Source organism: Lithobates pipiens, unplaced genomic scaffold (genome assembly GCF_037356315.1).
Source record: "Lithobates pipiens isolate NorthernLeopardFrog02 unplaced genomic scaffold, aLitPip1_a1.2 Scaffold_28, whole genome shotgun sequence".
NCBI lineage: Eukaryota > Metazoa > Chordata > Amphibia > Anura > Ranidae > Lithobates > Lithobates pipiens.
The window spans coordinates 88,430,509-88,457,677 of record NW_027507789.1 but is presented as its reverse complement, the minus strand read 5'-3'; the positions used below and the strand labels follow the sequence as shown (position 1 = coordinate 88,457,677).

The following is a 27,169-nucleotide window of genomic DNA, read 5'->3' as shown; positions in this document are numbered from 1 at the left end:
AAAGCATTCAGCAACATAACAAACAATGCAAACATATGTAACCAAAACAATCCTTACAACCCAGAGTGCATAAACATTTGGACCATCCTAACACCCCCCTCCCACCGTGTTCCCTCACCCCTGTCGGCTCCACCGCAGTGGAGGAGCTGAGCAAGTGTATTAGCCATAGCAGGAGCCTCTCTAGGCATCGTGTCCCCTCCCCGACAAACCCAAAGTTCCCTGAGTTTTCCATTGGGGCCCCGGTGGGAGCCGTTTTCCTGTCAGGCTGCATCCCTATATCGGAGATCCTCCCTTGCCCGGGATATATACCAGCATAACCAAGAGGCCGATCAATGAGACCCAGGGAGTCCCCGAGTGGTAGTAAGTTCCCGCCAGGGGGGTGTAGAGCGGACAGTGGTTCCCAGGTCTCTCAGTGGCAGGGAAGAGTCCCTGGGGGGGGGGGGGGCAGCGCAACATATAACAACAGTGCCAGGAGGTTCCTTGACGTCTTGCATGAGCCCCGCGGGGCTTGGTGGCAGTTTCCGATTTTCAGGGGTATTTCAGAACCCTCCAGTCCAGTCCTAAGCCCCAACCGGAGAAATAACCAAACAGAACTGTCAAACCCAGCCCCACTCCCCCCAGCCGGCAATGTTCCCCAAGTTCGGGGTGAGACCGAGTGGGCCTCTCAAACAGTGTCTAACTATAAACAAATGTCCCCAGGTTGCAAGATGTAAGGCGTAGCTTTACTTACTCAGGGTTCATGGTCCTGAGGTGCTTGCGATCTCCGTCGCTGGGACCGGCGATTCCGCCGTGACCTCTGGGGTCTAGCTGGTGGGTTGTTCGCTGCGGCCATAGTGTTTTGAGGAAGAACAAATGCCAGCCAATCAGGAATAGAAACTGGTGGCAGCCCCAATGTTTCCAGGAAAGCCGGGACTTCGGAAGGGTGACGCAGGGCGTGGGACCGACCTCCTTTACGGACAATAAGATGGAATGGGTGCCCCCACTTGTAGGGGATTCGCTGTTCGTTGAGCTTCTCAAAGAGGGGTCGCATGCAGCGTCGCATTTGAAGGGTCCTCCGAGAAACATCAGGTAGCAATGTGATTTTGGCTCTGTCAAAGTCCAGACTACCTTTGTGCCACGCTGCCTGCAGAATGTCGTCCTTCACTGAGTAGCTGTGCAAACAGCAAAGGACGTCACGTGGTCTACCCTCCACGGGGCCCCTGGGGCCCAGTGTTCTGAGGACCCTGTCAATGGCAATCGGGGTTTCTACAGGGCGGTCCAAGCAGTTGTTAAAAATGGCTGTGACCGTCGCCTTAAGGTCTGCCTGTCCTGTCACCTCAGGCAGATGCCTGATTCTAATATTGCATCGGCGGTTGCGATTTTCAAGGTCATCTATGAGCAGATGCAGCTGTGCGACTCTGTCTGTGAGGGTGTCCTGGGTGTCCCGCATACCCGAGATATCTGTACTCAGGGCTGTCACCTCCGTCTCCAGCGAAAGTACCTTTGTGGTTGCAGCTGACACCTCCTGCTTAACCCCCGCTATCTCACTGCTCAGTGCTGTTTCAAGTCTGGTCACCATGTGGCTCAAATTATCCTTGGTAGGCAGATTTTGTAAGAGGGCCCACAGGGATCGGTCCACAGAAGGTGCAATAAGATGGGACAGCTGGATCCCCCTCTGTGTCTCAGAGGTATGTGGAGTTTGGCCAGGCAGTTCAGGGGAAAGCAGCTTGCTCTGAGAGGGCCCCTGGGATGCTTCTGAGCCCTGCTGGAACCAGGGCGGCAGCCCACTGTGCTCCGGGCTGCCCAAGGAGGCTAGGGATAGCATGCGGGGGAGGCAGGGAGAGAGGTCGCTAGGCGGCGAGAATGGGGGAAGATCGTGTCCCCTTTCTGCTTCCCTCCCTCCCCTCTCAGGTGCGGCTGGTCCAGAGGCGCCCGATGCAGCGGGCGCCATCTTGGCTGGATCCGGCGTGGAGGCCGGGGGCTGGAGCGGGACTAAATACCTGTCCATCCCTCCTGCAATGTCGTCCGCCCGGCGGTCTGTGTCCTGCCGCTGTCCGTGACTTCTGGGGACGCTGAAATGTGCTGTATGGCTGTGCTAGCAGGCTGCCGAGGGGTCACGGACCGGGAGCTCAGATGGCTTGCGTCCTCACTCTTCCGGGACTAAATACCTGTCCATCCCTCCTGCAATGTCGTCCGCCCGGCGGTCTGTGTCCTGCCGCTGTCCGTGACTGCTGGGGACGCTGAAATGTGCTGTATGGCTGTGCTAGCAGGCTGCCGAGGGGTCACGGACCGGGAGCTCAGATGGCTTGCGTCCTCACTCTTCCGTGCCGAGACCACGCCCCCTCCATCACCTTTTTCAGCCAGACATCCACCCCCGGGGGCTCCTACCGCTTCCAGTACAAGAGGATGCAACTTTTTGCTGGCGTGACCAGGAGGGGTAAGATAGATTTCTGTTAGGCTCTGCTCGGTATGGTATGGTGATGTAGGAGAAAGAACTCAACTGACCGGGGCAGCACCTGATCCGTGAACCTTTGCATTATGTATTGTACCTCTGTCCAGAACATAGACAATATCTTGTACCCTGATTCTGCTGTTGCGCACATACCGAGGTCTTACCCGAGAAGAGGAAAAGCCTCTCCACCTGTCTCTCATTTACCCACCATTTTTCTTTCTTTCTTTCTTTCAATCTTTCCATCTATCTTCCACCCTTTTTCTTTCTTTCTTTCTTTCGTTCTTTCCTTCTTTCTTTCTTTCCTTTTCTCTACACCCCTCTTCCTTTCTTTCTTTCATTCTTTCTTTTTTTCTTCTTTCTTTCTTTCATTCTTTACCTCTATTTTTTTTTAGTTCTTTCTTTCTTTCTCTTCCTCCCCTTTTCTTTCTTTCTTTCTTTCTTTCTTTTTTTCTCTTTCTTTCCATCTCTCTTCCTCCCTTTTTCTTTCTTTCTTTCTTTCTTTCTCTTTCCATCTCTCTTCCTCCCTTTTTCTTTCTTTCTTTCTTTCTTTCTTTCTTTCTTTCTATCTTTCTCTTCCTCCTTTTTCTTTCTTTATTTCATTCTTTCTTTCTTCTTCTTTCTTTCCATATCTCTCCCTCCCATTCCTTTCTTTCTTTCTTAATTTCTTTCTTTCTTTCATTCTTTCTTTTTTCTTATTCTTTCCATCTCTTTTTTTTGCTTGTTTCTCTTTCTTTCCATCTCTCTTCCACCCTTTTTCTTTCATTCTTTCTTTCTTTTTTTCTTTCTTTGTTTCTTTCTACCTTTCTCTTCCTCCCTTTTTCTTTCTTTATTTCATTCTTTCTTTCTTCCTCTTTCTTTCCTTTATCTCTCCCTCCTATTCCTTTCTTTCTTTCTTTCAATATTTCTTTATTTCTTTCTTTACCACCATTTTTCTTTCTTTCTTTCTTTCTTTTTCTACCTCCATTTTTCTTTTTTCTTTTCTTTCTTTCTTTCTTTCTTTCTTTCTTTCTTTCTTTCTTTCGTTCTCTACCTCCATTTTTCTTTCTTTCTTTCTTTTTTTTCTCTTTCTTTCCATCTCTCTTCCTTCCCTTTTCTTTCTTTCTTTCTTTCTTTCTTTCTTTCTTTCTTTCATTCTTTCTTTCCATTTCTCTCCCTCCCATTACTTTCTTTCTTTTTCTTTCTTTCTTTCTTTCTTTCTTTCTTTCTTTATTTCTTTCTCTCTTCCTCCCCTTTATTTCTTATCTTATTTCTTTATCCCTCCCTTTTTTTACTTCTTGCTTTCTTTCCTTCTCTCTTCCTCCCTTTTTTCTTGGATTCTTTCTTTCTTTCTACCTCCCGTTTTCTTTCTTTCTTTTTTTCTTTCTTTCTTTTCTTTCTTTCTTTCTTTCTTTCCCTCCATTTTTCTTTCTTTTTTTCTCTTCCTTTCCATTTCTCTTCCTCCCATTTTCTTTCTTTCTTTCTTTCTTTCTTTCTTTCTTTCTTTCTTTCTTTCTTTCTTTCTTTGATCTCTTTCTTTCCATTTCTCTTCCTCCCTTTTTCTTTCTTTCTTTCTTTCTTTCTTTCTTTCTTTCTTTCTGTCTTTCTCTTCCTTCCTTTTTCTTTCTTTATTTCATTCTTTCTTTCTTCCTCTTTCTTTCCATATCTCTCCCTCCCATTACTTCCTCCCTTTTTCTTTCTTTCTTTTTCTCTACATCCCTCTTTTTTCTTTCTTTCTTTTTTTTATTTCTTTCTTTTTTTCTTTCTTTCTTTCCTTCTTTCTCCCACCATTTTTCTTTCTTTCTTTCTGTCATTCTTCCTTTCTTTCTTTCTTTCTTTCTTTCTTTCTTTCTTTCTTTCTTTCTTTCAATCTTTCTTTCTTTCTTTCCATCTATCTTCCACCCTTTTTCTTTCTTTCTTTCGTTCTTTCGTTCTTTCTTTCTTTCCTTTTCTCTACACCCCTCTTCCTTTCTATATTTCATTCTTTCTTTCTTTCTTTCTTTCCCTCTATTTTTCTTTCTTTCTTTCTTTCTCTTATTCCCTTTCCTTTCTTTATTTCATTCGTTCTTTCTTTCTCAACCTCAATTTTTCTTTCTTTCTTTCTTTCTTTCTTTCTTTCTTTCTTCCTCTTTCTTTCCTTTTTTCTCCCTCTCATTCCTTTCTTTCTTTCAATATTTCTTTATTTCTTTCTCTACCACCATTTTTCTTTCTTTCTTTCTTTCTTTCTTTCTCTACCTCCATTTTTCTTTCTTTCTTTTTTTTTTCTCTTTCTTTCCATCTCTCTTCCTCCCCTTTTCTTTCTTTCTTTCTTTCTTTCTTTCTCTTCCTCCCTTTTTCTTTCTTTATTTCATTCTTTCTTTCTTCCTCTTTCTTTCCATATCTCTCCCTCCCATTACTTTCTTTCTTTCTTTCTTTCTTTCTTTCTTTCTCTACCTCCTTTTTTCTTTCTATCTTTCTTTCTTTCTTTCTTTCTCTCTTCCTCCCCTTTATTTCTTATCTTATTTCTTAATCCCTCCCTTTTTTTACTTCTTGCTTTCTTTCCTTCTCTCTTCCTCCCTTTTTCTTGGCTTCTTTCTACCTCCCGTTTTCTTTCTTTCTTTCTTTCTTTCTTTCTTTCTTTCTTTCTCTCCCTCCGTTTTTCTTTTTTCTTTCTTTTTTCTCTTTCTTTCCATCTCTCTTTCTCCCTTTTTCTTTCTTTCTTTCTTTCTTTCTTTCTTTCTTTCTTTCTTTCCTTCTTTCTCTTCCTCCCTTTTTCTTTCTTTATTTCATTCTTTATTTCTTCTTCTTTCTTTCCATATCTCTCCCTCCCATTACTTTCTTTCTTTCTTTCTCTACCTTTATTTTTCTTTCTTTACTCCTTTTTTCTTTTTATATTTCTTTCTTTCTTTCTTTCTTTCTTTCTTTCTTTCTTTCTTTCTTTCTTTCTTTCTTTCTTTCTTTCTTTCTTCCTCCCCTTTATTTCTTATCTTATTTCTTTATCCCTACCTTTTTTTACTTCTTGCTTTCTTTCCTTCTCCCTTCCTCCCTTTTTCTTTGATTCTTTCTTTCTTTCTACCTCCCGTTTTATTTGTTTCTTTCTTTCCTTCCTTCTCCCTTTCTTTCTTTTTCCTTCAATCTCTCTCCCTCCATCTTTCTTTCTTTCTCTTTCATTCCATCTCTCTTCCACCCTTTTCTTTCTTTCTTTCTCTACCTCCGCTTTTCTTTCTTTATTCCTTTCTTTCTTTCTCTACCTCCTTTTTTCTTTCTTTCCTTTTATCTCCTTCCCTTTCTTTCTTTCCTTCCATCTCTCTCCCTCCATCTTTCTTTCTTTCTTTCTTTCTTTCTTTCTTTCTTTCTTTCTTTCTTTCTTTCTTTCTTTCTTTCTCTTTATTTCCATCTCTCTGGGGGGAGAACAGGGGGGAGAACAGGGGGAGAGCACTGGGGGAAGAACAGGGGGGGGACAGGGGGGAGAGCACTGGGGAGGGAACAGGGAGGAGAGCACTGGGGGTTGAACAGGGGGGAGCACTGGGGGGAGTGGAGTGCACTGGGGGGAAAGAACAGGGGGGAGAGCACTGGGGGGGGGAAGAACAGGGTGGAGAGCACTGGGGGAAGAACAGGGGGAGAGCACTGGGGGGAAGAGCACTGGAGGGAGTGCAGAGCACTGGGGCAAAACAGGGGGGGCACTGGAGGAGTAGAGAGCACTGGGGGGTAGATCAGGGGGAGAGCACTGGGCGGTAGAACAGGGGGAGAGCACTGGGAGGAGTGGAGAGCACTTGGGGGGGACAGGGGGGAGATCACTGGGGGGAAGAACACTTGGGGGGGCAGGGGGGAGATCCCTGGGGGGAAGAACACTTGGTGGGGAGAACAGGGGGGAGAGCACTGGGGGGAAGAACAGGGGGGGGAATACTGGGGGAGTGGAGAGCACTGGTGGGGGAAGAACAGGGGAGGGAGCACTGGGGGGGGACGGGGGTAGAGCACTGGGGGGAAAGAACAGGGGGGAGAGGAGAGAAAGGGGGAAGATCACTTGGGGGAAAGAACAGGGGGGAGAGGAGAGAACGGGGGAGAGCACTGGGGGGAAAGAACAGGGGGGAGAGGAGATAACGGGGGAGAGCACTGGGGGGAAAGAACAGGGGGGGGAGGAGAGAACGGGGGAGAGCACAGGGGGGAAAGAACGGGGGAGAGCACTGGGGGGAAGAATAGGGGGAGAGCACTGGGGAGGGAACATGAGGGGAGAACAAGGGGAGCACTCGGGGGAGTGGAGAGCTCTGGGGGGAAAGAACAGAGGGGAGAGCACTGGGGGGAGAACAAGGGTGAGCACTGGGGGAGTGGAGAGCACTGGGGGGAAAGAACAGGGGGGAGAGCACTGGGGGGGAACACTGAGGGGAAGAACAGGGGGGAGAGCACTGGGGGGAAGAGCACTGGAGGGAGTGCAGAGTGCTGGGGCGGAGAACAGGGGGGAGGGCAGTGGGAGATTGAAGAGCACTGGGGGGAAAGAACAGGGGGGAGAGCACTGGGGGGAGAACAAGGGGGAGCACTGGGGGGGGGGGGTGGAGAGTAGAACATGGGGGAGAGCACTGGGAGGTAGAACGGGGGGAGAGCACCGGGAGGAGTGGAGAGCACTTGAGGGGGAGAGCACTGGGGGAGAACAGGAGGGGGGAAGAGCACTGGGGGGAGAACAGGGGGGGAGAACATTGAGGAGGGAACAGGAAGGAGAGCACAAGGGGGAACAGGGGGAGCACTGGGGGGGGGGGGAAAGAACAGGGGGGGAACAGGGGGGAGCGCACTGGGGGGAAGAACAGGGGGAGCACTGGGGGGAAGAGCACTGGAGGGAGTGCAGAGCGCTGGGGGGAGAACAGGGGGGGGCACTGGGGTAGTGGAGAGCACTGGGGGGTAGAACAGGGGGGAGAGTACTGGGAGGTAGAGCAGGGGGAGAGCATTGGGAGGAGTGGATATCACTTGGGGGGGAGAACAGGGGGAGCACTGGGGGGGAACAGGGGGGAGATCACTGGGGGGGAAGAACACTTGGGGGGGAGAACAGGGGGGGGAGCATTGGGGGCAGGGGAGAGCACTGGGGTGGGGGGACGGGGGGAGAACACTGGGGGGTGTGGAGAGCACTGGGGGGGACGGAGGGAGCACTGGGGGGGGCAGAACAGGGGGGAGAGCATTTGGGGGAGAGGGAACAGTGGGGAGAGCACTGGGGGGAGAACAGGGGGGGGAGCACTGGGGGGGAGAGCACTGGGGGGGCAGAGAACAGGGGGGAGAGCATTGGGGGGAGGGGAGAGCACTGGGGTGGGGGGACGGGGGGAAGAGCACGGGGAGAACACTGGGGGGGAGTGGAGAGAACTGGGGGGGTGGAGGGAGCACTAGGGGGGCAGAACAGGGGGAGAGCTTTCGGGGGAGGGGAGAGCACTGGGGGGAACAGGGGGGAGAGCACTGGGGGGGAGAACAGGGGGTAGAGCACTGGGGGGAACAGGGGGGAGAGCACTGGGGGGAGTGGAGAGCACTGGGATGGTGGCTATAGAAGGATGAGGAGAGCTGGAGAGCGGGGGGGCAACAAGAACAGGGGAGGAGAGAACTGTGGGGGGGTGGCAGGAGAGTGTGGTGGTGGAGGAGAGCACTGGAGGAGCAGGAGAGTGTCGTGGTGGAGAAGAGCACGGGGGGCAGGAGAGTGTGGTGGTGGAAAAGAGCACGGGGGGGGGGGGCAGGAGAGTGTGGTGGTGGAGGAGAGCACTGGGGGGGGGGGCAGGGAGCACAAGGGGAACTGGGACAGTAAAATTAGTTGGATAGGAGAATCGACAGGGGGCCTCCAGCAGCCCCCACAGCCACCACAGCCCCCACCCCGCCGATCCTCATATCCAGGCAATGTGGCACACAGCTAGGGCCGTACCTGCAGCATCTCCTCCTGCGGATCACGGCACTGGCTGGCTCTGTGTTCGGCAGCCGCTCTGTAACATGGCCTTGCCCCCTCAGACCTGCTCGTGTGATAGGCGGAAAGTTGATTCTATCTACTATCACACGAGACGGTCTGAGGGGGCGGGGCCATGTTACAGAGAGGCCACCGAACACAGAGCCAGCCAGCGCTGTGATCCGCAGGAGAGAGCGAGGATGTAGCCGCAACTAAAAGGGGCCCCGGGGCAGGCGGCCTACTGGGAAATGTCCCAGTATCCCGGTAGGCCAGTCCGGCCCTGGAAGGAAGAGCAGATTACAATAAACTGTAGATGAACTGCTAAAAATATTATATCCCTTTGACCTAGGCTTAATAGCAGCGTTTAGAACAAAACAGGAAAATAATGAGAATCCACTTCTTTATGCAAATAAGCTATGGTCAGCTTACTAGGTAGGCAAACGGAGAAACTTACACAGAGAGGACCCAGAGTACAAACCCTCCTAATATCTAATGCCCATCCAGGATACCGGAAGTGACGTCTACACCCGAGCGGTACGCTCGTAGTCTGTTTACTGTGCGATTTACATCTGACATCGTGTGAGTAGTTTGAATCTTTTTTAATAAATTGACAACTTTTAATCTACTACCCTATGGTGGGTCTTACATTTATCCTTTGAGTGCCCATGCTGATTTTATCCATGGAATAAGCCTTATGGACGGTGGTGACGCTATAGGAGTCTGAAGCTCTCCCCCTGACCCCCTGTGCTCTTCCTAGAGACTATATACGCTGTATACCTTACAGCAGTAAGGTAATTACCTAGTGTGCCTAGTGAACACACGGATATCACTTGAGTGGAGAGATTATCGCACTACGAATTCACTGTTCCACTCAACAGCTTCATTGTGTTCTGTGACACTCCCACTGCATTATCCACTTCTTGGACTATTGTATCTGTCACCTTGAACAATAGCACCACTGGTTTACATATTGATGTCTTCTTGTTATAAGCGATACAGCATGCACATTAGCACTTTATTTTCTTGATCACTGGTTTTTACACTATTGTATGAGTGACACTTTTTTTGGTTTATATATTGATTGTTCTCTTGGTCCATCAATTTATTTATTTTATAGTGATATTTTATACACTTCAGTAATTTATTTATTTTTTGCTATAGAGACATATTATGCACTTGAGTACTTTATCTAAATATCTTTTACTAGTTTTTCACATTGTCTAAATAAGGATATATTCCCGTGGGACACTCCTGTTTCTTCACCTCTTTGTGTGAGCGCAACACCAATTTTCTAATATTAATTTTATATCTATATGAGAGTGTTTAACTCATAAGGTGTGTGCAGCACCCAGTCAGGTGTTATTTTTTCATTCTATATACAGCGCAGGAGCCCTTACGTATACAGTATATCTATGGTAATTCTAATCAAAGGTCCTTACTGCTCAGACTTACCAGACAAGCATTCATTTGAATGCATATGTCTTAAATGTACTTGTGTTTTTCTTTCTCTACCTCTGTCCACATTAATAAAGTATAATCTTAGAAAGCCTGGAAAGCTGGTCCAAATGCCATTACTGTATGCTGTATCCAACTGGAATCACCATGGAAGGCTGTCCCAGAAGCAAGGGCAACATGACCAGATTGACATTATTGACTTTCACACTATTATTATTGGACAGTTGAGAACAAGGATCCTTGTGTTTTTTTTTTCTCCTTCTTGTTTTGTTTTGGTGCTATCTCTTATGATTTTTCTTATGGACTTATGACATCCAGAACAAGTAATGACTACCGATACTGGTATATAGAAATATGGACTGTAGAGATGGAGAGTTTAAAAGATTTTTTTCCTCCTCAAATAGCTTTTTTTTTGTTTTAGAAGGCAAAGCCAAAAGTTCCAAATTTTAAGGGAGATTACACATAAACCATTATTTGAGGTGTAGCCGAGTCTCATATTCTCAACTGGCCACCAGGGGCCATCTGTAGCCTTATGAGTTTATGTGAAATCTCCATTAATACCTGTACAATATGGTAATTAGAAATATATTTCAGTTAGAGGGAAATATATATTTAAAGTGTTGGGGTTACTGTAATTAGTTCAACTTCAAAGCTTGGCCTTTTGTTTTCCCTGATAACATCTCACCTGGGTAGTAAACAACAGCTTTCTTTGACTGATCCAATCAGGCTGTTCCCAATATACATTTACTAGGTACAGTGACCAATTAGGGAGAATTATATTAGCCACACTACAGAAAGTAAGGGGGGATATAATGCTTTGTGAGCAAGCTAACGCTCTCTGGTGTGGGAACACACAGCAGTCACCATGAGCTGACCTGAAGTTAACAGGTAATCTAACTCTAAACTTGCACCTTATATTGTATTGTAAATATGGTTCTGTAAGTAATTTGTAAATATCATGAAAGCCAGGGGACCTACACTGTACATTGTGTTGTAAATACTGTCTGGTGTGTGATTTGTATATATTATGTAACCCTATAAATAAATGTGTATTGCGGATTGAACTACCTCTTTTGTACAAAATCTCTCAGATCTTGATATGTAGATGTCCATACTACTACAATGATTGAGGTGCATGCATATAATCGTGAATACTAGTCAACAATTGCCAGAGATTAAATCATAACATTACTGCTCACTGATTAGTTGCTAGAGGTTACACACATCATTTCTGCTTGCTGATTGGGTTTGGTTGCTAGAGCCTACTGCACATCATTACCGCTCATCCATTGGTTACTGGGGCTGAAGGTGTGGGCAGTGTGGATAGTGAAGGATGGATTGGTATCAGTGGCAGTGGGGGGATTGGAGGGTATGAGCAGTGGAAGTAGGGGGTTAGAGAGAGAGAGAGAGGGTGAGCTGGGGAGGTTAGAGAGAGAAGTGGGTGAAAGAGAGAGGGGTGAGAGAGGGGGATAAAAGAGAGGGGGTGAGAGAGAAGGTGGTGGGTGAAAGAGGAGGGGTGAGAGAGAGTGTGGTGTGAGAGGTGTGAGGGGGGGGGGGGGGGTGAGAGAGAGAGAGGAGAGAGAGGTGAAAGAGACAGGGTTGCTGAGTTTAGCTGGGGATTTTCTCTCGATTTGTCATTCAGAGAGAGGGGGTGAGTGAAAGATAGAGGGGGTGAAAGATTGAAAGAGAGAGAGGGGGAGATGAAAGAGAGTGAGGGGGATTGGGGATGAGAGAGAGGGGGATAAGGGATAGAGAGAGAGGGGGGGTTGGGGAAAAGAGAGAGAGGGGGGGTTGGGGTGAGAGAAGGGGGGTTAGAGATGAGAAAGAGAGAAAGGGATTTGGGGATGAGAGAAAAGGCGAGGGCATTGGGGATGAGAAAGGGAGAGGGGGGAATGAGAGAGGGGAATTGGGGATAAGAAAGGGGAGGGATAAGAGAGTGGAGATTGGGGATGAGAGCGGGGGGTTGGGAATGAGAGAGAGGAGGGTGAAAGAGGGGGATTGGGGATGAAAGAGGAGGGATTGGGGATGAGAGAGGGTTGAGAGGGGAGTATGAGAGAGAGGGGGCTCTTAGCCCTGGCTGCAATCCCTTCTGTGCACCTCCTGTCCCAGCCTGTGTATTGATGTGTGTGATGCCTGGTACCTCCTTCCATAGGACTGTCCTGGGTAGCAGTCCCTGGCTGCATGCACCCCCTGCCAGTCCTGGGGGGAGGGGGGTGGGCCTGATCCACCTGTCCTTCAGGCCACTGTCGGAGAGTAGAGAGCAAGGTAGCAGTCCCTGGCTGCATGCACCTCCCACCGGTCCCCAGGGGGCCTGATCTGCCTGTCCTCCGGGTCAGTGGAAGGAATGGTGACCCATCATTGGTGTCAGTGGGAGGATTAGTAACCCATCATTGTTATCAGTGGGAGGAATAGTACCACATTGTTGGTGTCAGTGGAAGGAATAGTCCCCAATATTGATGTCAGTGGGACGAATAGTGACCCATCATTGGTGTCAGTGGGAGTTATAGTGGCCCATCATTGGTATCAGTGGATGGGATTGTGAGCCATCATTGGTGTCAGTGGAAGGAAAAATGACCCCTCGTTGTTGTCAGTGGGAACAATAGTGCCCAATAGTGTGTTCGTGTCTGGCACGCAGAGTGCTCCATCTTAAATGTCAGTGGAAGGAAAGTACCCATTATTGGAGTCAGTGGAAAGAATAGTGACCTATCATTGGTATCAGTGGAAGGATTAGTGACACATCATTGGTGTCAGTGGAAGGATTAGTGACCCACCATTGGTGTCAGTGGGAGGAATAGTACCACATTGTTGGTGTCAGTAGGAGGAATAGTACCACATTGTTGGTGTCAGTGGAATAGTCCCCAATATTGATGACAGTGGGAGAAATTGTGACCCATCATTGGTGTCAGTGGGAGGAATAGTGATATTTCATTGGTGTCAGTGGGAAGAATAGTACCCCATTGTTCGTGTCTGGCAGGCAGAGTGCCCCCATCTTAAATGTCAGCGGAAGGAATAGTACCCAGTATTGGAGTCAGTGGAAAGAATGGTGACCCATCATTGGTGTAAGTGGGAGAAATAGTACCCCATTGTTTGTGCCAGTAGAAAGAAAAGTACCCATTATTGGAGTCAGTGTAAAGAATAGTGACCCATCATTGGTGACAGTGGAAGGATTAGTGACCCATCATTGTTGTAGTGCCCCATCCTAAATATCAGTGGAAGGAATCATGACCCATCATTTGTGCCAGTGGAAGGAATAGTCCCCATTATTGGTGTCAGTGGAAAGAATAGTGACCCATCATTGGTGTCAGTGGAAGGAAGACTATCCCATTTTTGGTGTCAGTGGGAGGAATAGTATTCCCATTGTTGATGTCTGGCAGGACAAGTGCACCATCTTAAATTTCAGTGGAAGCAATAGTGACCCATCATTGGTGTCAGTTTGAGGATTAGTGTAGCAACCCACAACCTACCTGTACTAACCACAGGGGTCCTTGGAACTCTTGTTGTTGGCCTGTGGCTCCCTCGTGTAAGTACAGTGAGGCCTCTAGCACATGTCTGATGGCATCCTCATATCAAGATGGCCGCACCAAAGTGCTTCCTTTTATAGACAGCAATTGCATCACTTCCACCACACCTTTCGGAGATCATTTCCTGTTTAATCACTGTAAAACTGAGAGGTTCCAGAGTGCTCAGTTGTTTGAGAGCTACCCACAGTGTGTACCTGTTCCTGTCACAGTCCCTACCGTGCCTTGCAGATGACCAGGAGTGGTCACGCCCAAAGTGGCTCTGGGTGGTATTGAACTCATGACCATCTGTTCTGGCTCCTGGTTCTTTACCTCTGAGCCACACTTCAGTTCTATGCAGCCTGCTTTCCAGCCATACCTAGGTTAGCATGAAGTACTGTGGGCGATACTCTGTTTGTACCTGTCACTCCTGGATCAGCTGAGGTAGGTTACCTAATTAGCTGGGTATAAAACCCTGTCTCACTCTGAGGGCTTGGTCAGTTCATTTTCTCATGTTTGTCAAGTGTTCCTGTCTTCTGTTGCAGAGTTCCAGAGGTTCAGACCCTGGCTTTGTTTATTGTTATCCTGACTTCAGGAATCCCTGACTGTGGCTTTACCTCGACTATCCCTTGGCTATTCATGTCAAGACCCCATGCACAGATTCACAGCCCAGGTAGCTTATCTCTTTGTTACCATGGGCTGTGTTTATTTCCAAGGGTGAGCATACATCTCTGCGCCATGGACTCCAACCTAGGTAAGCCCTTACAGCCCTTACAGTTCCTTGATGTGTGATAGTCCTACCTGACCTTTGCTATGTTTATTGACTGATCCTTTGCTGCCTGGCCTGACCTTCTGCTATGTTTGAATTTGATTATTGGACTTTCCCTTTTGTACCACGATTTTGGAACCTGCACTGGATTCACCTACTGAGTTTTCTTAGCTGACATTAGGAGCACATGTCGCATGAGAGCTGTCTTAACTGGTCCGACACGTCATTCCGACTTTGAAAATGCTCCCTCCACTACTTTGATCTGACTTTGTTCCTACTTCAGCCCAGTGAATATCGCTGAAGTCGGATCAAAGTAGGATCCTCATCCTAACCATCTGACTTGTGACATCCAATATGGTGATTACAGCAGCAGTAAAAGGAATTTATGTCACACTAGGATTGTTTTGATTGGTCAAAGGACAAGTCATACTATCTCAAAGTCAGGGCAAAATCTTATCTTGTTCATTCAAGTCGAATGGTAGTCATACTAAAGTCTGGGGCTGGATTCACACTGATACTACACGACAGTCATACAACTGTCATCCTATTTTGCTCTGCGACATCAGTCCTACATCGGTCCTACATCCATCCGACTTGAATGAACAAGATATTACTTTGTGACTTTGTTCTAGTACAACTTGACTTGTCCTTTGACCAATCAAAACCAATCTCAGAGTGACATAAAATCCTTTCACTGCTGCTGTAATCACCATGTCGGATGTCACAAGTTGGATGGTTAGGACAAGTATTCTACTTTGGTTCAACTTCAATGATATTCAATGAGCTGAAGTAGGACTAAAGTTGGACCAAAGTAGTGCAGGAAATTTTTCAAAGTCAGACCGACTTGTGTCAGACCAGTTAAGACAGCCCTCATAGGGAACCATTGATTTTCACACGTCATAAACTCCCAATATTGGAGCGTTTGTCGTACCAGCTAAAGAGTAATACTGTACGTAACATTTTTACAGGTGCTTGCCAGGATAATGATCACAAATGTGGCACTTATTACTGGCAGGCTCATGTGACATTAACAGAATGAGAGACAGTTCTCTCTGAAATTAGAAAACAACACATGTAAATATTGTTTTTATTGTGCAAGTCATTGATTTCACAACCATGAACAGACAAACAATATTGCAATATCATCATGTGGCATTTGGTTGTTCACTGTCCTTCCTCCTCCTTTGGCTTGGCTTTGGAAAACACAAACTTGTGCATAGCGTGGATGTACTCTGATCCACTTGCACATGATAACTTCAGCTTGGTAAGTGGCATAAAAAATTGTGTTGTGAAATATCGAAGTGCTGGGACTTGAGCCTCAATTGCTTCCAGAAACACCTATAATGAAAACAAAAATAATTGATAATGGTAACACTCACCAACAGAGAAAATAGTCTAATGCCCCATACACACGAGCAGAGTTTCCAACAGAAAAAGTCAGACGGTATCTTTTCATCGTATATTCCGACCGTGTGTATGCCCCATCAAACTTTTTATGTTGAAAATTCTGGCAGACTTAGAAAGTGAACATGTTCTCTATTTTTCCAATGGAACCAATTCCTATCGGGAAAACTGTTCATCTGTATGCTGTTCCGACATACCAAAAACAACGCATGCTCTGAAGCAAGTACGAGACGAAAGCTATTGGCTACTGGCTATTGAACTTCCTTTTTCTAGTCCCGTTGTACATCACCGCGTTCTTGATGGTCAGAATTTGGTATGACCGTGTGTACGCAAGACAGCTTCAGTGGAATTCCATCGGAAAAACCTTCAGAGTTTGTTTCGACGGGAAAACCGGTCGTGTGTACAGGACATAACACTACAGACTACGAACATTTTAATAGGAGGAGAATTAACATGAGGGAGACCTCAGAAATGTGTAAATGGCCAAACAAATGGACTTTCAGTGGAGATATCCGGATTATGCCTGCAGCTACTGGTATTGCCCATATATATATATAATTTTTTTTTTTTTTTTTCAGCCAGTGATTCCCTACAATGTAAAAGCAATCCTAGCGGTACTTGGTTACCACAGAGCTGGCAGAGGACTGGATGGTCCTCAGTCATCTCAATGAGTCTGAGAGGCCCGAAGTGATGTCATGATGATGTAAACATTGCCTTTTTCCCCCCTAGAAAGCCGAAGATCAATGTTTGTTTGTTTGTTTTTTTGATCTCATGCTTTCCAGGGTAGAGGAGATATCTGGACTCTTATAGACCTCGGATCTCTCCATTGAGAGGACCTGTCATGCCTTATTTCTATCACAAGGGATGTTTACATTTCTTGTGACATAAAAGTGATTAAAAAAAAATAAAAATGTAAGGAACAGGGTTAAAATAAAATACTTTTTTTTTTTTAAAGCGACCCTGTCCCCTCATGCTCACATGCAGAAGTGAACATACACGTAGGTTGCGCCCGCATATGTAAACGGTGTTCACACCACACATGTGAGGTATACGGCAAAGTGAGAGCAATAATTCTAGTACTAGACCTCCTCTGTAACGCTAAACTGGTAACTTGTAAAGAAAAGTTAGTGTCATTACACGAGTGTGCGCAATTGTAAAGGGGGACATGTTGGGTATCTATTTACTTAGCGTAACATCATCTTTACAAAGAAATGGGTTATGTATTGTGTTGCTTTTTTGCATTTAAATTCAACTGTATTTTTTCCAAAAAATTGCGTTTGAAAGATTGCTGTGTAAATACCATCTGACATATATTGTAATGGTCACCATTTTCTTCTCTAGGGTGTAGTTTTTTTTTTCTAGCAAAAACATACAGATTTTTTACATGTAGGAGAGAAATGTCAGAATTGGCCTGGGGTGGGAACTGGTTAACCCTGTCACTGCCAGGTCCTGCGCTGCACTATTAAATTGGTCTGGTTGGACCATTTTTGCAAAAAAAATTTCCTTACAGCTTTCAGATTTTTTAAAAGCCCCCCCCCCCCCCCCCAACCATATATTTTCTGAAAGCACATGGCCACTAGAAAAAGGTGCTAATGATTTTTAAGGCCCCGCAATATATGCACAAGTGTTTAACAAAACAAAATCTTCCCTGAAAATACACTAAAGTCATTATTAGCAGGTAAAAACAGTGAGTTTTACTAAATTCCTGCTAAATATAAAGCTTAACCTGCATTGAGTTAATAACAACGATTTGTAGATTTTAAATTTTTACCTTTTTGTGAAATGGTGAAAATTGTACTACGCAAAAATGTAAATATCCAAATTTCTCATTGTTCACTTACAGCTTTCAGAGTTTGTAAAAAAAAAAAACCCCAAACCATGTATTTTTTTTTATAAGCATGTTACCAGTAGGATAAAAAGGTGCTACTGACTTTTAAGGATGCGTGTCATTTGCACAAATTCTTATCAAAACAATATATTCGCTAAAAATACACTAAATGTTAGGACCTGGACTTGAACATGGGACCTGCTGTGTCTGGCAGTGACTCTACTTGCTGAGCCACCTGGAATGCTGGACAGTCCCTTAGACAATTCATTGAATGATCTTGTTTTTAATCACGTTTTCCTTAAACCTTGAACTATTTTCTCCTCCCATGAACTTCCTGATTTAAACCATGTCTCTGCACTTCCTGGTCGCCAGAATATTGTGCCTTCACCAACCAATATTTCGCTCTTGTCTCTCCTGTTGCCGACCGTATCTTCGCTACCTTTCGTTACTGACATTTGACTTGTTCCTCGATTATGCTTCTGCTTGACCCCCTACCTGCTATATCTGCTACTGGACCCTGGCTTGCTCACCTCCTGGTGGGGCTATCCTGAGGACTGCAACCTGGTACTAACATGCAGCAAAGCCCATCTCCACCATCAGGAGCTCTGGTGAATACCTGTTAGTGCTTAGACCCCGCACCTCAGGTGAACCCATGTCATCAGTCAAGGGTGACCTGTGTGAACATCTGCTCAGCTGTTATAGCTCCAGACCGTGACAGAATATTCTGGCCCAAAACATGGAGGCCGTTGTAGTGGCTGCTGTGGCACCTCTCAGGGTGTAAATCTGCGAGTTGCAGACATTTGTTAACTACCAAAAATTATTAATCACCAACGTGAACAATAACCTTCTTATTGATAATCAATAATTTGGCTACTTAATAATACATAACATGTGCAACTAGTTAAAGTACATTCACCATCATGAATACAACACAACAAAAACACATTCATGTGATAACACCTGGGTGACAACATTTACTGCAATAACTACAATAAAAAAAGTCCTTCAATTTAAACTATATCAAAAAAAGTTCTTCCATGAACATGATGTGATAGTCCACAGAAAAAAATATATGTTAAATCTCTTGTGTAGAAAAATGTGGTCTCAACTTTGTACGTGATCCTTCACCACAGCCTTGATCATCCACACCAAATAAGTGATAGTATATGGTTCAGCTTACCAGATTTTATTGACCACTTTACTGATAAAGTAAGTCAACGTTCGCTTCTGCAGGATTGTGCCTGCTCACATGCCCTTGACCTGTAGAGAGATTCAGCCTTCCTCCTCACAGAAAAGTACGGTAAGTGCGGTATATAAAAAACAGATGGAAAGCCTCCATAGCGTAATAGAGTTTTATTAAAACATTTTAAATAATGTACAGCCAAATGGCTCCTTACTTGAAAAAGTGCCTTTCTCTCGACACTGGGGCTGCTGGCATTAATCTTGAGCGATACCGAAGGTATCCAGGCTATCTGCTATAGATGGCATGCGTTCCACACACTCGTGTTGTTAGCCAGAAGGACCGGATGTCCTGTGTGACCTTGCACTGCCTCCAACGCATGTTTCGTTAGAATAACATCTGCAGGGGGGCGTGCCTGGTCACTCTTTATACTACGTTTTATACTTGAATAGATCCGCCTCTCATTTTTTGTGCAGCCTCAGTGCCATTCGACATTTAATACTACGTTCGTACTTGATCATTTTACAACAATCAATACATTATACAAATTCTCATAAAAAATAAATAAAAATAGGTTACACCATTTCTTAAACTTCAGATAGTTTTTTTGCTGCATTCTACTTTGATTGTTTTTCTTACCAAACAACAGTTAAATTTCTCAATGCAAAACTCTTACGAACGCGCTTCTATCTCATCCCTACTTTTAATTCATACATTTTAAAATACATGTGTGCACCCATTGAAAAAATTCCACCCCATTAATAGTCACTAAACGCTCTCTAACACTCATGTGAACGGATTGTAGCCCTCCCATTCACATGGCTAAGCTCTTTAGCAGAGATTTTCATACGAATAAACCTTTCATAATATACAAGGTTGAACCACCTTTTATGTCGCTTTGCTACTTTTAAGTGGGTTAATTATTTATTAAGAAATCCTCTCCTTTTTAGTTTTTATTCACTCCATTTTAATTTTAATCGTCGGACAAGAAACAATTTAAATCTAGTTCGATGTTCATACCGTATGGTTGCATTGTTCTTAATTTATATAGCCATTTGGTTTCATTTTTAGAAATTTCCCTTTTCATGTGTGTGCCCCTCCAATGTTTTGAAATTCTATCTATACCATAAAATGTGCATAGTGAGGGGTTACTATTGTGGTACATTTTGAAGTGTCTTGACATGCTATGGTTTGGAAACTCTTTTTTTATATTCGTTAAATGTTCATTTATTCTCACCCTCAATTCTCTTGTTGTGCGCCCCATGTATTGGAGTGAACAAGGGCACTCCAGCACGTAGGTCACATACTCTGAGTGGCATGTTATAAGGGGGTGAATTAAAAAATTTTGTCCAGTAGTCACTGATTGAAATTCTGTAATTTTTTTGTGTCCTCCTGATCTTCTAGTCACTTTGCATGCTTTGCATCGTGTGTAATAATGAAATCCTGAGCCGTCCAAGAAAGTTAAATTTTTCTCCGGCGGATCAGGTATGTTCCGGGCTATTCTATTTCTCAACCCTGGGGCCCTTCTATATAGGAATTTAGGTCTAGGGCGGAGGGAAACTGCTAGATATTTATCTTTTAATAAAATTGGCCAATATTTTTTAAAAATGGCTTCAATTTGTTTATATTGTCTATTAAACCCAGCAATAAAGGCCATACCTCCTTTAAATTCAGATTTTTTTTTTTTTCCAGAAGGGATTGTCTATCCATTGAAGACACCTGCCCCATTGTCTTGGCAAGTGTGTCCAATGGATATCCTTTTTCTACAAACCTATCAGTAAGTATTTCAGCCTGTTTTTTGAACTCATCAGCATTTGTGCAATTTCATCTGAGTCTCATATACTGTCCTTTTGGGACTGCCCCTATCCATTGAGGATGATGGCAACTGTGTGTGAGCACATAGCCATTTCTGTCAGTTTTTTTGAAAAAAGTTTTTGTTTCATATTTCCTTTGGTTTTTAGTAATTGTGAGGTCCAAATAGTTCACAGTTTCATAACTAAATTCTGCTGTGATCTTTAGGTCATACTGGTTGATATTCATTTGAAACAAAAACTTCTCAAAGCTAGATTCCGACCCTTGCCACAACAAAATCACATCATCAATGCACCTTTTATAGCAGATAGCGTGGATACCTTCGGTATCGCTTGAGAATAATGCCAGCAGCCCCAGTGCTGGGAGAAAGGTACTTTTTCAAGTAATGAGCCATTTGGCCTTTACATTATTTTTAATAAAACTCTATTACGCTATGGAGGCTTTCCATCTGTTTTTTATATACCGCACCTACCGTACTGGTCTGTGAGGAGGAAGGCTGAATCTCTCTACGGGTCAAGGGCATGTGACCATGCCCTTGATGTGACCAATCCTGCAGAAGCGAGCGTTGACTTACTTTTTCAGTAAAGTACTCAATAAAATCTGGTAATCTGAATCATATACTATCACTTATTTGGTGTGGATGATCAAGGCTGTGGTGAAGGATCACATACAAAGTTGAGACCACATTTTTCTACACGGGAGATTTAGCATATATTTTTTTGAAGGTTCTGATGATAATACCCAGCTAGAGGAAGGCATCATGTTCATGGAAGAACTTTTTTTGATATAGTTTAAATTGAAGGACTTTTTTTATTTTAGTTTCATAGTTAGTAAGGTTGAATAAAGACACCAGTCCATCCAGTTCAACCTGAGTAAGTGTCTACAATTGTCCCTATCCAGTCCCTACCCTCAAGGAGCCCACTATCCTAGGTCCCAATTCATATACTAGGGCCAATTTTGGACAGAAGCCAATTAACCTACCTGCATGTCTTTGGATCGTGGGAGGAAAGCAGAGTACCCAGAGGAAACCCACGCAGGCACAGGGAGAACATGCAAACTCCAGGCAGCTAGTGTCGTGGTTGGGATTTGAACCAGCGACCCTTCTTACTGCTAGGTGAGAGTGCTAACCACTCCACCACTGTGCTACCCACAGTACTTACTGCATAGTTATTGCAGTAAATGTTGTCACCCAGGTGTTGTCACACGAATGTGTTTTTGTTGTGTTGTATTTATGATGGTGAATGTACTTTAACTAGTTGCACATGTTATGTATTATTAAGTAGCCAAATTATTGATTATCAATAAGAAGGTTATTGTTCACGTTGGTGATTAATCATTTTTTGTGTATTAGCGCCCCTACATGTTATTCATATCTTGAATTGAGAAGTGTAAAATTGTATTCTCTTTTTTCAGGGGAGCAGCAATAGAATATTTCTGAGTTTTTTCAAGTATATATATTTTTTTGGTGCAGGGTTTCTTTCTATTTTTTACAGTTTGTTAACTACCCGCAAAAATTCACTGAGTTACAAATTGAGGTGAAAGAGCTACAAGAGGACATCCTTGATCTGCATAGATAATTGCAGGACTTTCACATCTGAGATACTGCTGTCATGGATACTAACTCATGATAGAGGGTTTCCTATGTCGTATATACTTTCAGATGCAACCTGCTGCATTTACTTCTGACAGGAAAAAGGTGCTGTTTATTATCAACCTCCTGACTGAAGAAGCCTTAGCCTGGCTTCCCCTTATGTGAAGAAAGATGATGTCATCCTGGATAATTTAAATTCTTTTGTGACTGCTATGAACCAAGTTTTCAATGATCCTAATCACTGCGCTACTGCTGAGGCAAAATTGCACAATTTACAGCAGGTAGACGCTCTGTTGAAAACTCGACGTTGGATCTCAGATACCAATTGGAATCCAGCAGCGCAAAAGAGTCCGTTCCATCAAGGACTCTGAGAACAAGTAAAGATACCTTCGGGACTCATTTCCGGGTATAATCCTCTTTGGTTGAACCCAAATTTATCAGAATTCGGATCCATTCCTGATCCATTCCTGACCCTAGTGTGTGGGTAGACAGAGGAATCAAATATCAGATATAATATCAAATATCAGATCTGTTTTGAGGGCAAAATACAGACTTTTGACAAGTTGAAACAACTATATAATTTACCTAACTCACACCTATTTAGATTCTTGCAACTTAGTCACGCTTTTAAGACACAGTTTGAAAATTCTCCCGTACCTTTTTATACCTCGAGTTTGGAGACTCTGCTCAGAGATGAAAATCTATCTAAGCCCCTATCCACCATATATAAAGCATTACTCCTTAACGTCCATACAGGACTAGGAAACCTGAAGGCAAAGTGGGAAGTAGATTTCCCTACACTAGACACGGAGGACTGGGATGAAATGTGGGAGTATCCATTTTCACAGCTAGTATCAGCTAGAGATAAATTAGTGCAATTTAAAATAGTACATAAGGTGTAATACACACCTGTATGTCTATACAGAATCTATCCATCTGTTCACGCATTATGGGCGGCATTGCAGTACATTGCTGGCTGATGATTGGCCAAGCATGCATTATGACCCGCATGCTTGGCCAATCACAGCGCCGTACAGTGAAGAGAGCCATAATTGGCCACAGGCAGGATGCCTATGGCTAATTAGGGCTCAGGGGGGTTTAGTACACTCCCCACACTATATAATGCCGTGTGGCGGCCTTGTGTAGTGTGTTGCAGCTCATAGAGATTGAGCTAGACGGAGAGACAGTGTGTTTATTTCCTCTGAAGCTATTGCAATTACAGTCGGTGTATTGTGCCCCCTGCACAGTGTACACCTGAAGCTACCCCAATTGCTCATGTTGTTCTTGTCCAGTTACAGTCGGTGTATTATGCAACCAGAACAGTGTTCACCTGAAGCTACCCCAATTGCTTGTGTTGTTCTGGTCCTATACCACAGGCAGCTGCAGAAGTTAGTCGGTATATTGTGCCACCTGCACAGTGTACACCTGAAGCTACCCCAATTGCTTGTGGTGTTCTGGTCCTATAGCACAGGCAGCTGCAGCTGCAGCAGTTACAGTCAGTGTACTGTGTGTCATCTGCACAGTGTGCACCTAAAGCTACCCCAATTGCTGGTGTTCTCATCTCTCTGCAGGCCATTACTACGTCTGGAAGGCCAACAAGGAGAGGCAGACAGTCACGAGCCAATAAAAGAGGGCAAGAAGACTCTGTGTCTAGAGGCAACAGTGCTGATCGTGGACCCGGTGCATCCTCATCAGCACGTGGCCGTGGGACACGCTTGTCCTTATTTTCGTCAGCTGGGTGTGTTCTGCCACAAAATGCAGAAGACTTGGTAGAGTGGATGACCAAGCCCTCATCCTTCTCATCCTCATCCTCTCTCCCCCAGGCTCAGGGTACTGGCAAAGCAGCTGCCAACGCTGCCTCTTCCCTCGTCTCAATGGCATCAGTTACTCCTTCCCTAGACCCACCATGTCCTCCTGAGGAGTCCCCCAACTGTTTGAGCACAGTGTTATATACATGCTCCAGGAGGATGCCCAGCGTTTTGAAGGTTCTGATGATGATACCCAGCTAGAGGAAGGCAGTAGCGTGAGCCCAGAGAGAGGGGATGCTCAAGAAGGACAGCAATCTGGCAGTCATGTTCCACCAGCTGCAGCATGCTGTCAGGTTTTCTCCAGTGATGAGGAGGGAGGAGATGATGAGGTCACTGATTCGACCATAGTTTCCTCCCTCTGTTCATCAATAAGCACAGGGAGCTTCCCTGTCTGTGGCAATCTACGCATCCACACTACAGTAACAAATTAAAGAGGCAGGCAGCGATGGAGAAACTGCTGGAGTTTGTGAAGCCGGTGGTCCCCAGGGCAGACATCACCTATTTAAGAAATAAAATCGTGGCCTAAAGAGCACATATCTGAGGGAGCAAAAGAAGGTGCTGAAGTCCATGCAAACTGGAGCTGCAGCAGATGCCGTTTGTCCCCAGGCTGTGGTATTATGACAGGATGCATTTTCTGTCAGACCAGGCTGATGTCAGGGAATCCCTCTCTATCCTTCCTTCCACGCATCCTTCTATGCTACATTCCACCCCTGTTGAGTCTTCTGATGCCCAACCTGGGCCTTCCACTCAGGAAGACCTGGAGGAGTCCAGCTTGAGCCAGGTATAGTATTGTTCTACATATTTTGGGAGTAAAAATGAATGATGTTAACTTGATTTTTGCTCACTAATTGCTGATTTTAGAAAGTGTTTCACATATCAATAGACAGTAGTGGCCAAAACCTTTGGGCCAAGAATGAAAAATGCTGGGCTCAGAGTCTTTTCAATTTGCAACAGTCTTGAGCTGAAAATTGTGTGTGTTTGATGAACCAAAAACTAAAACTATGTCCCTTTTTCATACACAGGAAGACATCAGCCAGGAGGAGGGTGTGGAATGCAGCAGCCAGGAGATGACTGTGGAAAGTGGCAGCCAGGAGGAGGCAGGGGTAAGCGGCAGCCAAGCGGTGAACGGGCGGAGGAGCCTGACTGAATCACAGGTCCCTCCCCTCCGCCTTTCACACAAAAGGGCCAGAAAGGGGAGGAATGTGGAGGAATGTGGAGGAGTCAGCTCTGAAGCTCATCCCCACATATCAAGAGGCCTTTGCCGCCTTGGCTGCGTGCAAATGGAGGAGGGGCAACAGATCTTGTGTGAGGAGTTCATCATCCACACCCTCAACAAGGGGCTGTTGGTCCAAATCACACATGCAACACACTTGTGTGTTTTGGACCATGTCCCTCCTCCTCCTCCTCCTCCTTCTGCCACACCTCCAGCACCACAGCCACAGCCTGGAAGGAAGCGTGGAAGGAAGACCAGAGAGTTATAACCTGGGTTCAGTCTAGTCTGACAGAAGATGCAGCCTCTTGTAGTACCACAGCCTGGGAACATAGATGTCATCTGCTGCTGTTCCGGGTTTCTTGGACTTCAGGACCAAACTGCTCTCCCTCAGATATGTACTCCTCAGGCCACCAATTTTTGCGTTTAAATAGTTGATGTGTGCCCTGGGGCCCAAAGGCTTTGCTAATCTCCCCAGTTTCTCCAGCGCTGCCTCCCTCTTTATTTGTTACTGACACCTAAATAAAGGTTTTATGAATTTGAGATACCAATAAAGCACCTTTGTTTTGAAAAAAAAAAAAAAGCTCAGGGTTGCACCCATAGATGGTTCGAATTTTATCCGGTCCCTGCAAACCAGGCAAGATTCTAATTATCTCTGGCTGGCTCAACAGAAAGGCCTGCAGCAAAAGAAAGAAGAAATAAGCGCAGGGTTACATGAAATAGGACCCTGTAGGCTGGGTCAGTGAGGGTTAAATTATTCCTGAAGTTAACGTGAGCTCACAGGGGACTGGTCAGTGTGGTGGAAGGGGGGAGGCAGTGAATAGAGGAGGTCAAAGGTGCAGACTTCCTGTCAGCCCATGAGGATAGGAAAAGCTAGAGTGCTGACATGTCTGCCCCTGCTCTCCTCTGCAAATCGATGGCTGAAGCTGGAAGGGTGGCTGAGCAACTGAGGGTAATGAGAAAGGGTAATGGGAGAGACTATGGGCACGGCTTGGTTGCAGAACCAGCTTGCAGTCATGCAGGGGATGGTCGCTGTGGTCCCTAGCGGGTCACAGACACGGCGTACTCGGCGGGCCTGCTACAGCCCACCCGGGTCCCCCTCGAGCTCAGCGCAGCTAAGGGGGTCCATTTTACCACCCTTAGACACTGCTGGCTCCGCCGCCATCGGCAGGAGCCAGGGGTGGTTTTCGGGAGGACGCCTCGAGCCTCCAACTGCACTCAGACCAGGGAGAGTGTGGCACCAACCCTAGTGGATGTTTCCCCAGAGATGGTGGCTCAGCAGGGGAGGAGTTGCACGGGCCAGGCCCATCTACCAGGGCGGCCGGTGTCACCAATGCACCGGGATCCGAGGGCTACAGTGGAAGGGAGGAGAAGCAAGGTTCCTCCCACCTCTGGGGGTAAAGAGGTCCCATACTGCTGTGGCCGGGACCAGCAGTACCACGGGCCAAAGGCACAGAACAGATGACAAGCTTCCGGGGCCTTCCGCGGCCGGCACATCCTTGCCAGTGCAATCTCCAGGCAGTCTCCAAGATTTGTCCTGATTGGAAGGGGAACTGTCCAGTGAGAAGGAGATAGTCGCCCCAAGGAGGTCGGCTGCGGTGGATTCCAGATTGACTGACAGCTGTGGTACCACATCCCGGTCGGCCTGGTAAGTCCATGCCTAATGTTTATTCTTCTTTTCAGTCTTCTCCTGTCCCTGTGTCCGGTTCCGGAGGTAGGAGGGCCCCGGGGTGAATGTCCCTTCAGCATCAGGGAGTGGGGTATCTGGCTACCCCCCTAGGTTGTTAGGTGTGGTGCCAGCCACATATGGGAATCTGGGAAAGCCACGGCCGTGCAAGACCTATTGGTGGGACTACGGTCACTGGCGCAGCATTTTGATGCAGGCACACTGACAGGATCCCCACAGGTGTTGGCCTGGGTTGCGGAAGTGGGTCAGGCAGGGGCTCGATCAGTAGTGGGTCGGGTATCTGGACCGGCAGGTGGCTTGGTTACTAAGAAAGGGTTTCACTGAAGGTTTTGTGATTCCATGCTACACAGATTCCCCCCCTATGGCAGACAACCCAAGATCTGCTATGGAACACTCTCAGGTGGTTTCTGAAAAGCTTGCTAAGGAAGTGTCCTTGGGCCTCATGGGCGGCCCCTTTCTGCTACCCTTTGGTGAATTTAGTGGTGTCACCTTTGGGCGTAGTTCCGAAGAAGGAGCCCAATAATTCCCCATTGATACACCACTTATTGTATCGTTTCCAAAGGGTGGTTCTATTAATGATGCCATCGACCCCGAGACATGTGCAGTATCGTATACTTCGTTCAATGCTGTCATTTGT

The 27,169-nt window shown here is 45.7% G+C and overlaps 1 protein-coding gene across 3 annotated transcripts in view; it reads right to left on the bottom strand.

Moving 5' to 3' along the window:
• Positions 1-15,085: 15,085 nt before the first annotated feature.
• Positions 15,086-27,169, bottom strand: part of HSD17B1 (hydroxysteroid 17-beta dehydrogenase 1) — a 485,223-nt gene continuing 473,139 nt past the window's right edge. For all 3 annotated transcript variants that reach the window (XM_077459465.1, XM_077459467.1, XM_077459466.1), the window contains exon 6: positions 15,086-15,350. In XM_077459465.1, coding sequence (XP_077315591.1) covers positions 15,177-15,350 — 174 coding nt within the window. In that variant the 3' untranslated portion in view covers positions 15,086-15,176. The remainder of the gene's footprint in view (positions 15,351-27,169) is intronic.